Source organism: Spermophilus citellus (assembly GCF_964194105.1).
Source record: "Spermophilus citellus genome assembly, chromosome: 12".
Taxonomy (NCBI): domain Eukaryota; kingdom Metazoa; phylum Chordata; class Mammalia; order Rodentia; family Sciuridae; genus Spermophilus; species Spermophilus citellus.
The window spans coordinates 85,974,417-85,991,202 of NC_138198.1; the positions used below are offsets into that span (position 1 = coordinate 85,974,417).

General features: G+C 39.6%; 1 protein-coding gene across 3 annotated transcripts in view; it reads right to left on the bottom strand.

Moving 5' to 3' along the window:
- The window catches only part of KCTD1 (potassium channel tetramerization domain containing 1), a 100,655-nt gene that overhangs the window by 11,597 nt on the left and 72,272 nt on the right, over nucleotides 1-16,786 (bottom strand). For all 3 annotated transcript variants that reach the window (XM_081263496.1, XM_081263494.1, XM_081263495.1), the window contains exon 3: nucleotides 13,164-13,308. In XM_081263496.1, the coding sequence (XP_081119622.1) occupies nucleotides 13,164-13,308 (145 nt within the window). The remainder of the gene's footprint in view (nucleotides 1-13,163; nucleotides 13,309-16,786) is intronic.

The following is a 16,786-nucleotide window of genomic DNA, read 5'->3' on the forward strand; positions in this document are numbered from 1 at the left end:
TTCCTTCTTAGAATTGCTTTTGCTATTCTGGGTCTTTTATTTTTCCATATGAATTTCATGATTGCTTTTTTTATTTCTACAAGAAATGCCGTTGGGATTTTGATTGGCTTTGCATTAAACCTATAGAGAACTTTTGATAATATCGCCATTTTGATGATGTTAGTTCTGCCTATCCATGAACAGGGTATATTTTTCCATCTTCTACTTCTTCTACTTCTCTCTTTAGGGTTCTGTAGTTTTCATTGTATAAATCTTTCACCTCTTTTGTTAGGTTGATTCCCAAGTATTTTATTTTTTTTGAGGATATTGTGAATGGAGTGTTTTTCCTCATTTCCGTTTCAGAAGTTTTGTCGCTGATATACAGAAATGCCTTTGATTTATGCGTGTTGATTTTATATCCTGCCACTTTGCTGAATTCATTTATTAGTTCTAGTAGTTTCTTTGTAGACCCTTTTGGGTCTTCTAGGTATAGAATCATGTCATCTGCAAATAGTGATAATTTAAGTTCTTCTTTTCCTATTTTTATGCCTTTAATTTCTTTTGTCTGTCTAATTGCTCTGGCTAGTGTTTTGAGAACTATATTGAATAGAAGTGGTGATAGAGGGCATCCCTGTCTTGTTCCGGATTTTAGAGGGAATGCCTTTAACTTCTGTCCATTCAGAATGATGCTAGCCTGAGGCTTAGCATAGATAGCTTTTACAATGTCAAGGTAAGTTCCTGTTATCCCTAGTTTTTCTAATGTTTTAAACATAAAGGGATGCTGTACTTTGTCGAATGCTTTCTCTGCATCTATTGAGATGATCATATGGTTCTTATCTTTAAGTCTATTGATGTGGTGAATAACATTTATTGATTTCCGTATATTGAACCATCCTTGCATCCCAGGGATGAATCCTACTTGATCATGGTGCACAATTTTTTTGATGTGTTTTTGTATTCGATTCGCCAGAATTTTATTGAGGATTTTTGCATCTAGGTTCATTAGAGATATTGGTCTGTAGTTTTCTTTCTTTGAGGTGTCTTTGTCTGGTTTCGGAATCAGGGTGATGTTGGCCTCATAGAATGAATTTGGAAGAGCTCCCTCTTTTTCTATTTCCTGAAATAACTTGAAAAGTATTGGTATTAATTCTTCTTTAAAGGTTTTGTAAAACTCCGCTGTATACCCATCCGGTCCTGGGCTTTTCTTGGTTGGTAGTCTTTTGACAGCTTCAATTTCATCCATTGATATTGGTCTGTTCAAATTGTGTGTATCCTCCTGACTCAGTCTGGGCAAATCATATGACTTAAGAAATTTATCGATGTCTTCACTATCTTGTATTTTATTGGAATATAGGTTTTCAAAATAATTTCTAATTGTCTTCTGTATTTCTGTAGCATCTGTTGTGATATTGCCTTTTTCATCCCGTATGTTAGTAATTTGAGTTCTCTCTCTTCTTCTCTTCGTTAGCATGGCTAAAGGTCTGTCGATCTTATTTATTTTTTCGAAGAACCAACTTTTAGTTTATAACTTATTTTTTGATAAAATATATAAAATTCAGAAAATATCCTTGGATGGAGGAACACTGTACACATGTCATATTAGTTTCCTCCTGCAGCTGTAAGAAATTGCCATAAACTTGGTGGCTTAAAACAACACAGATGTGGGGCTGGGGTACAGCACTTGCCTAGCATGTTTGAGGCACTAGGTGTAATCCTCAGCACTACATAAAAATAAATGAATAAAAATAAAGGTATTGTGTCCATCTACAACTAAAAATACTTTAAACAAAGTAAAACAAAACAAAACAACAACACAGATGTATACCCTTACAGTTCGGGAGGTCAGAAATCCAAAATGGATCTCAGTGGGCTGAAATCAAGGGGTCGTCAGCAGGGCTGCCTGCCTGTCTCAAGCTCTAGTGGAAAAAAATCTCTTTTATTGTTTTTTCCAGCTTCCAGAGGCTGCTGAATTCCTTGGCGTGTGGCCAGCAATCACATCACTTCCTCTGTCACATCTCCTTTTCTAGCTCTGGGCCTCCTGCCTCTCTCTTAGAAGGGCTTCTGTGATTACACAGGACCCACCTGGATCATCCAGGATAATCTCCCCTAGTTAAAACCCTTAACCTAATCCCATCTGTAAAGTCCCTTCTGCTATGTAAGGTAACATGTCACAGGGCCTGGGGATTGGGACTTCTGGGGTCACAACTTAGCTTACCACACAAAACTGTTCAAAGGCTTATTTAATTCCTAATGTGATTGAAGTTTTTCATAGTGATTGACATGTCCTTATGCTCAAAAGGCAACTCAACCACTCACTCATTCATTTAAGATCTTTTTTTTTTTTTGATAGTGAGAATTGAACTCAGGGCACTTAATCAATGAGCCACATCCCCAGCCTCATTTCCCATTTTGTATTTTATTAGAGACAGGGTCTCACTGAGTTGCTTAAGGCGTCACTAAGTTGCTGAGGCTGGCTTTGAACTGGTGTGCACTACTGCTCCCGGCTTCACTCATTCATTTAAAAATGTTTATGTGCCAGATGCCACTGAGGTACTGTGGGACACAGAGGGTCTTCTTATGGGGAAGACATCCAGTACCAGCCAGGAGCTCTGGAGGCCCTTCTCACAGAACAGCATCTAAAGAACAATCATGATAAGAAAAGACAGGTCTCTGCAGGGCTTACTTTCTTTAAGAGGCCCCTCCAGACAAGGTTAGCCGTCGCCATGGGTGTGTTGGTGTTTGGGGTTTGGGTTCTCTAAAGTTCTTTGATACTCTGCAACACTGCCATGGGCTGACATTTTTTTTTTCTTCAAGGCCTGGATGGAACTGGCCCACTTTCTCCTCCTGTTCACCTGTTCCCACTACTACTTCTGGCCAGGAGTCTCCCTCCCCTATCTGGTGGCACCAATTCCCAGTTCCTTTGACTGTTCTTGCTTTTCTGGGGGAAGGGTGTCCAGCCTCAGATTTATCCTAATGGCTATTAAAGGAAACGGAAGCAACAAAGTGTCCTTTCTGTGCTCTGTCACTATCTCCGCCCCCACCCTATGAATCTCACAGAGACTAGAGCTTGCAAGGGTGACAATGACAGGTGCTGAAGGCAGGACTGGAGGCAGATCCATCAGCATTTTGAAGCACCACTCTGGCTGGGCACTTCACGTGGACTCTACACCACCGGAACTAGGCCGGGTGCCTCCCCAGTGGTGAGGCAGGGGCCCCGGTGGCTGCTCTGCGCTCCTCGTTGGCCCTGCTTTTGAGGGAATGCAACGGGGAGAGAAGTGGGTGTGCGCAGGAGGACCAGTCAGTGACAGTCTCTGGATCAGGCAGGGAAATCCTAGATGGCAACAGCCGACACCGGGGCTGGGGTAGAAGTCCTAGGTGGGCACTCCTTCAGGTACTGGGGAAGAAATTTTGGGGGCGTTATCCAGTTCACCACTCTGCCTTCAAAACCAAGAAGCCTTGGGTACGTTGAATACGTTGCCACTGCTGATTGGCTAAAGGGTAGACACTGGAGCCAAGCTGAGCCAATCAGATGGTCTCGCTGTAGAACCAAGGAAAGGGAAAGAGATCCTGGACGACCAGGGGCAGGTCCATGTTAATGGCGGTGCTTTTAGGAAATCTCACATCCGAGGTCTCAGAACGTCCTGGGGTTTCCACCCCTGGGAGAATACATCCACTAATTATATGAGGGAAACTGGTAAATACCTCCCATAAATATTTTCTTTCCATTTTCCATGAGTCAACTGGTTCTCAACTACAGTCACTGATGCTTGAGAGGATTTTGCAATGTCTGGAGACCTTCTTGGTTGTTGAAACTGATGTGTGTGGGGTGATACTGGCATTTGGTAGGGAGATACCAGGAGTACTGCTCAGAATCCTATGTTGCACAGGACAGGCCCACCCCAAAGAATTATTTGGTCACAAATGTGTAACAGTGGTGAGGTTAAAAACTCTTGAGCCTGACAGAGATCATTTTTGCTTCAGCTTAAGGAACATGTAACTCATCCTGATTAAATGGTCAATCCTAGCATCATCAGTGGCTGGTGGACAGGTTTGCTCATGTGATGGAACATGAGGTTCACAACACACCTGGAGAGGTGTTCTCACCAAAATGTTTAACTTACACCTATCAAACATTTACCTGTCAGTTTACAGGAAACTAAGGGATAGATTAGTGAACTAAACTATGTATGACAGGGCAACCAGGCAAATCTAGAAGTGGGATGTTTTGTAGGACACCTGGCCCAGTCTCTTTTTCAGATCACTATCATATAAACAGGAATCATATATCACTATCATATAAACAGATAATAAGAGGATTATGGGCCATAACCTGATTCACTATGTGGCCATACTGTCTTGGAAAAATTACCTCTAAAAGACATTTTGGGATCCATCTGGGAAATTCGCATGTGATTACAGTACTAGAGGAGATAAAATTTTAGTAAAATGGAAAAGTAGTGGATTATTGTCCAAAAAAACTAACATAGGAAAAAGATCCAGGAGGCTGTTCTTTTAAGGTTTTAACATTGGCAATCTGAGAAAGGGGAATGCATTGTTTGGAGTTTTGGTTTTACTTATCTATATTTTCAAATTTTCTACAATGTACATCTGGTTCTTCTATAATATTTGAAAGGTTGTTACATTTTTGAACATAGCCATGTAAGTTGTGGGACTTGTAACTTATGGATATGTAAGTCAGGGATTACCTGGCAACATATTTGTCTGCATCTAGAAGTAGTGGGCAGTCACAGAGAGAGATTACAAGAGATGTTAGTATTGTGGGGGTGGGGCACTCACTAAAGATGATGTTAAAAATAAAAGGCTAGAATCAAATGTATGAAATATGATATGTCAAGAGCTTTGTAATGTTTTGAACAACTAATAATAAAAAAATGTTAAAAAATAATAAAAATAAAAGGCTAGAGAGAGAGAATTTTATGGTTCTCCATTAAAAACAGGACCAAAACTCTGGACTCAAGGGAAATTGGAAATGGCTGCTCTGTGTGTGTGTGTGTGTGTGTTTGCGCGCGTGCATGCACACACACGTGTGCATGTATGCATGCATGGATCCATATTTGTATGTTGGTAATAAAATTGAAATGAAAAAAACCCCAGTATACCTGGGGGTAGGGGAAATGAAGGAATGAGGACTGTTATATCCATAATAAAACACTTCAGAGAAGTTCTGCAATCACTGACCAGAAAACAGAGTGTAATAATTTTCAGTGGAAGCCAGGGTACAATTTAAATGGTGTTTTAACACATGAAATTGTCTGAATTGTTAGCAGGTATCTAGTTCACACAGCACATTCATGGAGTGAGATTTTAAGGGTTGTAGAATGCTATGATTTCATGCACTTGTTCACTAAGCATTCAATGGAGGGAAAGAGAAGCCAGTAATCAATGTGGTACCGAGCAAAGCCAGTAAGAGATTCTCACATGCAAAAGAGCCATGTCCCTTATCCAGGATCAGAGAAAAGCTCCAGAGGGGAGGGATGCCCCACTGTTCAGGAAGTACAGACAGAGAGCTTGGAGGTGCTCTTGGCATTCGTGATGAGCATGAACTGACCGACTGCTGGGGTACAATTTCATCCTAGGCCACAGGAGCTCAATGGCCACCTCAGCTTCCACCCACCTTCTGCTGCTCCTCACAGGTCCCAGAACACCGTGGAGCTAATTTATGGCCTGTCACCCAGAGGTTCCGTGGGAAACCTTTCAAAGCTTGGGGATATGCGAGTTTCTTTTGACATGCTTTTGGTATTTTTCCCCCAAGCATGGGCTGCAGCCCCAAACCTAGCCAATTAAAGGATGTGGTCTGTACTTAGAACTGAGGAGTGGCAGGCCTTTGAGGGCTCCGAAAACCTCTGGAAGCATATGCAAAGTGAAGAGAAGCGACTGTCCCAGTCCTAGGCAGGTTTGTGACTGGGTGAGTCCTCAAGGGACGGTCTTCTGGAATCGGTCGCAGCTGGACTTCATGTGGGTGACTTTTCCTCCTCAGTGTCTAATCTGAATGCTCTTGGAGGAAAAGTCATGCCTGCTATGTAGGGTTATGTGCTGAGGATTAAACCAAAGCATGTGTTTAAAATACTTAGCTCATTTTCTGGAACATGCTGCAACTAAAAATGAATGGTAATTCCCAACATATTGTTTTGTGATTCCCTGGAGTCTGTGTCCCCTTTAATAACAGGAATTATAAATTAATATCTCACTCTTATAAGTTGCTAAGAATGGTGATATTACATACTGATGCTTCATATTTTTGGTTTAGTCCTATATGATTTAAGCAGTGCATTATCTATTTATATTTAGCTTCTGGTCTCCTGTGATTTTGTTGCTTTTGTGCAGTTTAAATTAATTCAGAAATTATTGTGGCTCTGGAGACTATCATGCTAAGTGAAATAAGGCAATCCTAAAAGGCCAAAGTTCTGATGTTTTCTCTGATGTGTGGAGGCTAATCTACAATAAGGGGTGAGGGATAGAAGAAGAATAGAACTGCATAAATTTCAATAGATTAGACAAAGGGGAATGAAGGGAAGGGAGGGGCTGTAGGAAAAGACAGTGGAATGAATCTGACATAATTTTCCTCAGTACATATATGAATGCACCATAGTGAATCTCATCATCATGTATATCCACAAGACTGGGATGTTAATTAGAATAAGATACATTCCATGCTAGTATAATTATATCAAAATGGATTGTACTGTCATGTGTAACTAAAAAGAATCAATAAAAAAAGAGAGAAGAAAAAAATTACTGTGGGCCCAGTACACATTGTCCTCAAGAAACACATAAAAATGTCCCTATTGTAAGAACCTCACATGCAGTAAGGAAGTTGACGTATGCACAACACTCATATTCATAGTCAGATAGGAGAATACACATGGCCAGGTTTCAGGTGAGCTGCTATGAGTCAGAGTCTGGTGTGAACGTAAGAGTCACTCATTCACCCAACCCTGCACTTGCCTGTGCCACAGGTACCGACATGTTTACTGGCAGGCATTGACCAAGTGTGACGGACAGGGATGGCTGGCTTTCCAAACAGCTATTCACAATTGCTACCCCTTACCTATTTCTCTCACTACTGAGACTGATAAAGAGGGAAAACTATCACTTTCTCAGCCTCCTCTGAAGCTCGGGTGGCTGGCTCAGTTCTGGCCAATGAACCACCAAGGGAAGTCTTCTGGGGGACCTTCTGATGAAGATAGAGTATTGTGACTAAAGAACCTTTTGCTTTTTTCCTGCCTTGAATAAAGATGTGATGCCTGGAGCTATGGCACTCACTTTCTGTTTCTGAGGTGACAGTCATGAGACCAGAACATCAGCACTGAGGATAGCAAAACAAAAAGACAGAGTCCTAGTCCTTGATACATCTCTGAGCAGATAGCTCTGCCAACAACCATGCACCTCTGACTTCTTATGGGAGGAAAACAAATTTCCATTCCTTTAAGCCACTGTTAATTGGCTATTCTGACCCTGGCAGCTGAAAGCACTCCAAACCTACAACTGGGTGTTTAGTGCTAATTAACAGAGACAGAAAATTACAAATGTACTGTGCATGGCCATGGAGAGTCAGGGGCACAGGAAAGCTAAGATAGGGCAGTCCCAGGAAGATTTCCTGGGGGTGTGATGAGCAAGATGAGCCCTGAATTCAAATGAAATCCAGGAAACTAGCAGTGCAAACCAGACAAGCAGGCAGAGGCCTGTTCCTAAGGGTGCAAGAAGATGGGGACTGAGGAGCTAAGGCAAGTCCTGTAGGGCATATGTGTAGGCAGAGCTGGGTGAAGTGGCCAGGGACAGGGCCGTCCCAGCCTCGTGGGTTCTGGCAAGGATAGAGTGCTTTGCTCCAGGAATAACAGGGAGATCCTGCAGAGTTTCTGGCAGGATAGATGATGATCACCTGGCCGGAAATGGGGTGGAGATGGGGGATGGAGAAAGGAAGGTGAGTGTGGTATCAATGGGCAACCAGAGGAAACCCTGTGCTGATGGGACTGTCCTGTGCCTTGACAGTACCAGTGTCAACATCCTGGTTGTGCTGGCGTATTATCATTTTTCAACATGTTGCTACTGGGAGAAGGGGACTGGGCAACATGGGATCCCTCTGTATTTTTTAAAAAACAATTTTTTTAGTTTTAGATGGATACAATATCTTTATTTTATTTATGTATTTTTATGTGGTGCTGAGGTTGAACCTGGGCCCCATGCATGGAAGGTAAATGCCTACCACTGAGCTACAACCTCAGCCCTCCCTCTGTATTTTTTACAAGTGTGTATAAATTTATAATCATGTCAAAATAAAAAAAATGGAACTAAAATAAGTGCCTCCTGGTGCAAAGAGTTGATGAGTGAGGGAAGACCATTATGAAGCCACTCCCAGTAGTCTTGAGAGTTGCTGTGCCTGGGACCAGGGAGGTGGGATGAGAGGGTAGATTGATTCCAGAAGTATCCAAGAGGTAAAATGGACAGATTAACAGATGGGATGTATGTAGGAGGCCAAGAAGAGGAAAAAGTCCAGAATGACCCTAGGTGCCTGCCCTGAGCATGGCAGATGCTGGCATCTTCCTGAGACAAGAGACACGGGAAGGAGAGTGGGCTTCATGGTGGTGGTGGGGAATGAGAAGCTGCCAGGGTGAACTCACTTTCAGGCAGCTTGTATTTAAGGAGCTAATGAATTCCCTAGGTAGGGATTCCAAGTGGGCATTTGGAAATGCAATCACCTAAAAATGAGGTGACTTTAGTATTGCACCAACCAAACTTATTTGTGATGAAGTCCAGGGTATATACAACTTTGATAGCAAAACACATGGAATCCTATGGCTGCTTTTCCTTCTACATGTCTTCAGCCACAATAATTTGACTTTTTTTGGGACAACTTCATTTTTAAAATTCATCATATTCTTTTAATTACTTAAGTAATATGTGGATGCCTGCTCCTTGTAAATAAAATAACAAAATTCAAACTAAAGTGTAGAGAACTAAAAGTGAAATTTCTTCCCTCACTCCATCTCTCTAGGAAACTATGAGATTAAGAACAAAAGTGCCTCTTTACCTTTCTATGTCACACCTTAGCCCCCTGCCTTTTTTTTTTTTTTAATCTTGTCCTTCCACAAGGAAAAAAGTCCAGATCCACGTGGCAAGTGCCTGACATTGGTGGCACCAGGTCTGATCAGTGTCAGGGACGCTGTTGGAATTTGTGCCCCATTTCCTCTCTTTGCATGGGGCCAGTGCCTGTTTCCTGTGGTGAGCATGACTTTCTCCCTACCTCTTTGTTCTACCTGCAGCTAGTGTAGGAAGCGAGCTTGCTTTCTTGAAGCTCAGTGGCCTTGGAACTGCCACCTAAACCCAGTCATCTTCCTCTGCTGTGGTGTCTGAGCTTGGGTGTCCCTAGCAGGAGGACCAGAGTAAGAGATATCATTTGTCTAATCCAGTTACTACCTGTGAGGCCTAGACAAAATTTTGCCCAAATTTATTAATAAAATAGCATACAGGAAAATATAGGAAAAAGATTAAAAAGTTGGCATGTAAAGAAAAAACTGTACACATTGCAAATTACCCTTGACAAACTTTGTAGGAGGGTGCCATATTGGAAGCAGCTTCTTAATACACTTCCCTTCCTGATTTGGAAGAGATCATCACTGATGAAGTGGCTGACTTTTCATTTAGGAGCCACATTACACAAACCAAGTCCCCACATCTTTAGATCCTGGAATCACATTCATCATGGTGAGATGCACACCCTGGGAACTGCTACTGGCTGCGAGCAGCAAGCTCAGGAGTCTTCCTCAGGTTTATTCCAGGGTAGCAAGGGACCTGCATGCACTGGCTGCAGTTATTCCTCTCTCCCTTATTTTCTTGTCAAATGCACTAGTTGTTTTCATATAAAATAAATATGCACACAATGTAACTCCTCTGTACTCTCTTTTCCATTTCACGAATAATCCTTGGCACATGGTCTACTGTTCAAAATTCAGAAGATAGATGAGAGGCTCCTGAACCATTATTAATTTGGGCTGTCTTCTAGTCCTTTTTCTCTGTTTTTAGATGTACACATATATAAGGGTTTTCTTTCTTTCTTCCTCTTTTTTGCATAAATGTGAATATAATATTGTGTGAATTGCATTTTCTTAAATAATAAACTTTTGGTGTTTTCCCTCCAATACATCAGCAGATACATGAACCACATTCTCCAAAACTACTCTGTGTATGAATATTGTGAACTATTTGTAACCATCTGACACTGTTGAACTTTGCTATGTCCAGTTTTTGGTATTTCGAACATGACTGCAATAAACATTCTATGTACACATATGTTTACATATTTATATGAATATTAGTATAAGATAAATTAATAGGTATAAAATTGCTAGATCAAGGCATGTATATGTTTGAATGTGAATAGCTACTGCTGAATTACCCTCCAAAAATGGTTAATATCTTTCATTCCCAGCCACACTTTATTTTCCCCAATACTGCATATATCAACTTCTAAATTTTTGACAATTTAAAGGATAAGAAGGAGTGTATCATTTTATTTTTGTTTCTTTGAGCCTAAAGAGATTGAGTATCTTTTAAAATATTTATTGGCAATTCATATGTTTTTTTTCTTTGGGAAAATTTTGTTTATAGTTAAAAAGTTTTCCACTGGGTTTGTATGTTTTTTATATCTTAGGAGCTGTTTTTTGATGGATAATAATCTTTTGTTACAAATATTTCTTCTACAGTGATGCCTTCTGGGTAGTAAGTCTTATTTAGGTAAGCCCTTTCTGCCTCAAAATTATACTTTTAGAAATTCGTTTGTATTTTTTCTAATATCTTTGTAGTTCAGTTTTTATATTTATTTATTAAATTTTTATGAATTTATGACATGAGATAGGGGCTCTAGCTTTTTTCCAAATTTTTCCAAATGTCTCAGTGCTAATAATTGACTATTCCTTTCTTTTCTCACTGGTTTGGAATACTCACCTTAATAATTTATCAAACTGCTACACACACACACACACACACACACACACACACAACTACTTCTACTTCTGGATCTTCTTCTTCATTGATCTATTTGTACATTTCAGCTCTGTCCAAATCATACTTTTAAATTATTGCCTGATAGTATGTTCAGATGTTGGTAGGACACATCCACCATCCCCCACCATTACTACCAATTGCACAACCCATAATAATTTTTTCTGATTATGAAGCTTGTTTTCCTTCTATAAAGCTTTATAAATGGGTCAGATTTCATTTTATTTTAAAAAATCTATTACTTAAATGGGTTTGCATTGAGTGTCTAGAGTGATTTGAGGATAACTGACAACAATACTGAGGCTATGCACCCAGGAACACAGAATGTTCCTTCATCAGCCGACTCTTATTTTTACGTGTCGAGATTTGCTGTTTCTGTAATCAGACTTTGCACATTTATTGTTAGGTTTATGCCTAGGTATTATAATTTTTGTTGTGGTATGAAATTTTCCTTTATACTGTGAAATTGAGGCTTGCTATTCTAAAGCAAGGTATTGATTGTAATATATTGATCCTGAATTTATATGCTTTAATGAGGTCTTTATTAGTTCTAACAGTATTTAGTTGGTTCTTTAGAGTCTCCTATTTAGGGAAACATTATCAGCTGCAAAAATCACATTTTCATATATTCCTAACACTTATGCTTCCTATAAGTCCTGGTCCAATTCTGTTGCCTAGAGTTACTAGCACAAAGTGGTATTTTCTGGTGTGACCACCTTTAACACTTGTTACTGATTTTAAAGGGAACAGTTCTGAATTTTTACTGTTAATCTTTCCTTTTGATTTATAGGAGACAAAGTTGTCTTCTTGTATAAAATTCCCTGTTATTCTCTAGCTTGCCAAGACTCATTAGAAGTGAACTTAATTGTTTTTTTTTTCACTGATTTCTTTTTTATTTTTATTTTTTTAAAAGTTTTATTGTTGGTTGTTCAAAACATTACATAGTTCTTGACATATCATATTTCACACTTTGATTCAAGTGGGTTATGAACTCCCATTTTTACCCCGTATACAGATTGCAGAATCACATCAGTTACACTTCCATTGATTTACATATTGCCATACTAGTATCTGCTGTATTCTGCTGCCTTTCCTATCCTCTACTATCCCCCCTCCCCTCCCATCTTCTCTCTCTACCCCATCTACTGTAATTCATTTCTCCCCCTTGTTTTTTTCCCATTCCCCTCAATTCCTCTTGTATGTAATTTTGTATAACCATGAGGGTCTCCTTCCATTTCCATGCAATTTCCCTTCTCTCTCCCTTTCCCTCCCACCTCTCATCCCTGTTTAATGTTAATCTTCTTCTCATGCTCTTCCTCCCTACTCTGTTCTTAGTTACTCTCCTTATATCAAAGAAGACATTTGGCATTTGTTTTTTAGGGATTGGCTAGCTTCACTTAGCATAATCTGCTCTAATGCCATCCATTTCCCTGCAAATTCCATGATTTTGTCATTTTTTTAATGCAGAGTAATACTCCATTGTGTATAAATGCCACATTTTTTTTTATCCATTCGTCTATTGAAGGGCATCTAGGTTGGTTCCACAGTTTAGCTATTGTGAATTGTGCTGCTATGAACATCGATGTAGCAGTGTCCCTGTAGTATGCTCTTTTTAGGTCTTTAGGGAATAGACCGAGAAGGGGAATAGCTGGGTCAAATGGTGGTTCCATTCCCAGCTTTCCAAGAAATCTCCATACTGCTTTCCAAATTGGCTGCACCAATTTGCAGTCCCACCAGCAATGTACAAGTGTACCCTTTTCCCCACATCCTCTCCAGCACATGTTGCTGTTTGACTTCATAATGGCTGCCAATCTTACTGGAAAAAATATGGAACGCTTCACGAATTTGCGTGTCATCCTTGCGCAGGGGCCATGCCAATCTTCTCTGTATCGTTCCAATTTTAGTATATGTGCTGCCGAAGCGAGCACTGAACTTAATTGTCATTAAAATCTTTTTCAAAAAAAAAAAAAAAGCAATCCGCTTTCGGTCATGTAAAACTTTAATGATCATATGCTGTATTTCACAAAGACAGTAAAACCATTTCAAAAAGACCTCTGATGCCATGAAAGTTGGCATATGTTAAAAATATAGAACTAGAAATATTTTTTTGGAGCGCGTCAAAACAAATCACATATATATTGTTAATTTAACATGGATGCCCTCACCTTGAAATCATCAGGAATGAGGAGTTTGGATGTTCGTAGAAAATTCAAGATATATCTGAACATCTGTCCGTCTCTGTCAATGAAATAGTGCTGTTTGAGACTGTCCAAAACAATAGGCTCTGTACCATCAAAAAGTCTTCCGATTCTGTGATAGAAAAGAGGAACAGTGAAGACAATTAGATCAACTGGCCACTAAGACTAAGAGCTACAGTTCTGTGTCACCGTCAAAGGTAGTACTTTTGCAGATGGAAATTGGGAAAAATCATCCATTAAATAGTTATGTCTTGCTCAGAAGTGCTTATCCCTGCTTGATAATATCTCAGGACGAGATAATTCAAAATGGTTTCAGGTTTTCTCAAGAATATTCTTTTGTTCAGTGTCACCTGCAAAGGAAATGTTCCTGATGTGGTGATTATGGCTAAGTGCTGTCAGTGTAATGGAAGTTCCTGTCTTTTCCCTGATCTTACTTAAAACAACCTTCTCTGCTACTTCAAAAAAAAAAAAAAAAAAAGTAATAGCTCCAAAGTACCTTTAAAACTGACACTAAAGAAGCAATTCTGTTTTTAAGAAATCTATTTTCTGAGTTTTCTACATTCATAATCCCAAACTTCTAATAATGCCTATATGCCAACATCTATTATAAAAAAGAAAAATTTAAAATATCACTTGTCTAGGAGAATATATTCTCCTTTTACAGTCTAGTTTCTTAAGTCTTAGAAAAGAGCAATCTTAATAGCCAGGCATCATCATAAAAAAATAAATATTTGATCACCCAGAAATGTGACCTAGTTTTGGAATAAGCAACTCCAGGTAATTTTTAAAAAACAGGGATCTGTAATGTGTTTTTCCCATTTGTACAGTATGCTACAGTTAAAGCATTTTGCATCCAGGGTTATTTATCCCATTAAGGCAGGTTGAACCTACATATTTTAGTATATATTCAGTGAACAGAAAGTGGCCATATCTGTTCTACAAACAAGCAATGGAGTAGCTAATGATACACAAATATTTTATATCTGAAAATAGATTTTGCACACTAGAAATAGATTTCTTTACCAAAAGATTTATTTTACTTTTCATTATACTATAGGCAGGCAAATGGCTCCATTTCTTAATTTTTAAAAAATTGCTGATCTCACAAGTCTATCTCTGATTTGGAATGTTACTGTATTCACTTGAAAAGTTTTTTTTTTTTTGTGGTGCTGGGGATGGAGCACCCAGGGCCTCATGAATGCTAGGCAAACACTCTACCATAGAGTTATAAACTTTGCTCTTGAAGGTTTTTTTTTTTTTTTTTTTTTTTTTTTTTTAGTATTGGGGATTGAACCCAGGGATGCTTAACCACTGAGCCATATCCCCAGATCTTTTTATTTTTTATTTTGAGAGAAGGTCTTAGGGCCTCACTAAGTTGCTGAGACTGGCTTTGAACTTGCGATCCTCCTGCCTCACAGCTTGAATTTGTTGTTGTTGTTGTTTTTTTTAAATCATTTTCTAATCTTATGTTGAAATGGGACAGTGGAAATGTAAATCAGTTTCACCCCTCTTAAAATACAATAAGCAAAGAAGTAGGAGTTGCTTCCCTGTGCATGTTTGTTTCAGTAAAATTTTTTAAAAGATAATTTTAAAATTTATTCTCTATCTGAAGATAGTGTATGCAAAGAAGAAAACAATAGTAGGGTAGATTTTGTAAAACTCAATCAATTTTTCTGAGCTAGTGTTTTTATCCAGCTTTCCATAAACTATAGGTGGTGATCTGGGGTGTGGATTACAGTCATCCTGGGATTCCTTCACTGCATGCTTATTGACACATTAGTCAAACAGATGGTAGGCCCAAAACTCAAATGATTAGTCACTTACTTGTAATGTTTCCAGGACAGTCTGATGCAGGATGGGAAAGAATGAGACAGGTTTGCCTCTTATTAAAACATTTCACTCTTTACAGTTAATAACATGATAAATTTTTGGTTGACAGGGGAAGAACAGGGAGCTACATTAATTAAGTGATTTCTAGATGCCTTGCTCTATCCTCAGCACTTTATTCGTGTAACAAATCCATTATCTTCATTTTAAAGATGTAGAAATAGGCTTGAAAAGATGAGTAACTTGCCCAACTAGTTAAGTAGCATTGGGGGATTTGTATAATGTCTGATCCAGAAAGTACCTCCTCACACTGATGGGAATCAAAAGGATGGCCATTACTGACTGAAAAGCTTTTGGTATAGAGTTTTTATTTCTATCTGTATTTGCTGAGCAAGAAGTTTACAAGGAAATCTAAGCCCCTACACTGATAATTTTTGGGACCTGAAATAAATCAGTATTAATGATCGTAAGTCATCTAGTAAACAGATGGAAGAGATGAAAATCATTTTATTCTTAGATAAATCCTGTGCTTTTTATTCTTAGATAAAAGCTCCTTTTCGAGGTTTAGACTTGGATATACCCAGGCACAGAATGAGTGATTAATAAATTTATATCAAGTAAATAAGTAAAGGAATCAAGAATAACTGAGGAATGTGGAATGAGAATGAGGCCTGGCTAGTTAGTAGCTTTAATCTGAATGAATCAACTTCTCTGTGTCTTTATTCTTTTATAAAATTATCTCAGCTTATCTTATAAAATAAGTATAATGCTCAGGGTTGATGAGAAAGTCCAGTGGGTCATGGGTTCACGATAATAGAAGGTATTCTAAGCCAGCCAACAAAAATTTCTACAAAGGCAATGCTTAGAAGACTGAAGGCACAAAGGAACAGGATTTAAGGAAGAAAAAGAACAACTGTGGCAGAGAAGTACACTGTCACAGACCTTTCCAAAATAGAAAGAAGTGTCACTGAAATGGTTTTTTGGATGCAAAACTCAAAACCAAAAACAGCCTCTGGAGGATACAGGAAATTGGGCATGGATACAAAGGCATCTTCACTTTAGATTTAGGTGGAACAGAAAAAAAAAAAAAAAGACGTAAAGGAAAGGGCAGGAGAGAAATCTGAACAGAGACCATGAGCAGAAAAGCCGGCCCCACCTGTGGACCTAGAGATAGCTGTGGCCTCTGGGCAAAGCTGTGGATGAGGGAGAAACAGAATCTCCAGGGGCACTCAATCAAGACCAAAAGAGACAAGAAGCAAAGGAAGGGACAAACTCAACCAGCACTACAGGAAACTCAGTCTGGGTTACAAAGGACAAAGAGAAAGAACCTGAGTCCTGTCTGGATGCTCTCCTCCTTAGTAAACTGAAAGCGGTAGCCAGGTCATCCCCAACCCTTTCATACCAGCTGGAGGTTGTGTGCCCCGGAACCTTGGGCCACGCTGAGCAGAAGTGCTCCAGTGGGAACAGGAATAGGAAAGGAACAGGAATAGGAGAGGGCCAGGTGGGGCGGAAGTGCTTCAGTGGGAACAGAAATAGGGAAGGGCCGGGTGAGGCGGAAGTGCTCCTGTGAGACCTGAGACGGGGATGGTGGGGGTTCCAGGGTGGTGGAAGGTGGCTGAGAAACTTCCACTGCTTAAGGCTGCGTGGGGTGTGGGAGCAGAGAAAACGGAAAGGACTGGAGGGGAGGACACTTGGGTCATGGACGCTCATACCTGAGTGAGGTGAAAGGCCTCTTGGAGCAGAACAAGTTCCCTATTCCGAGC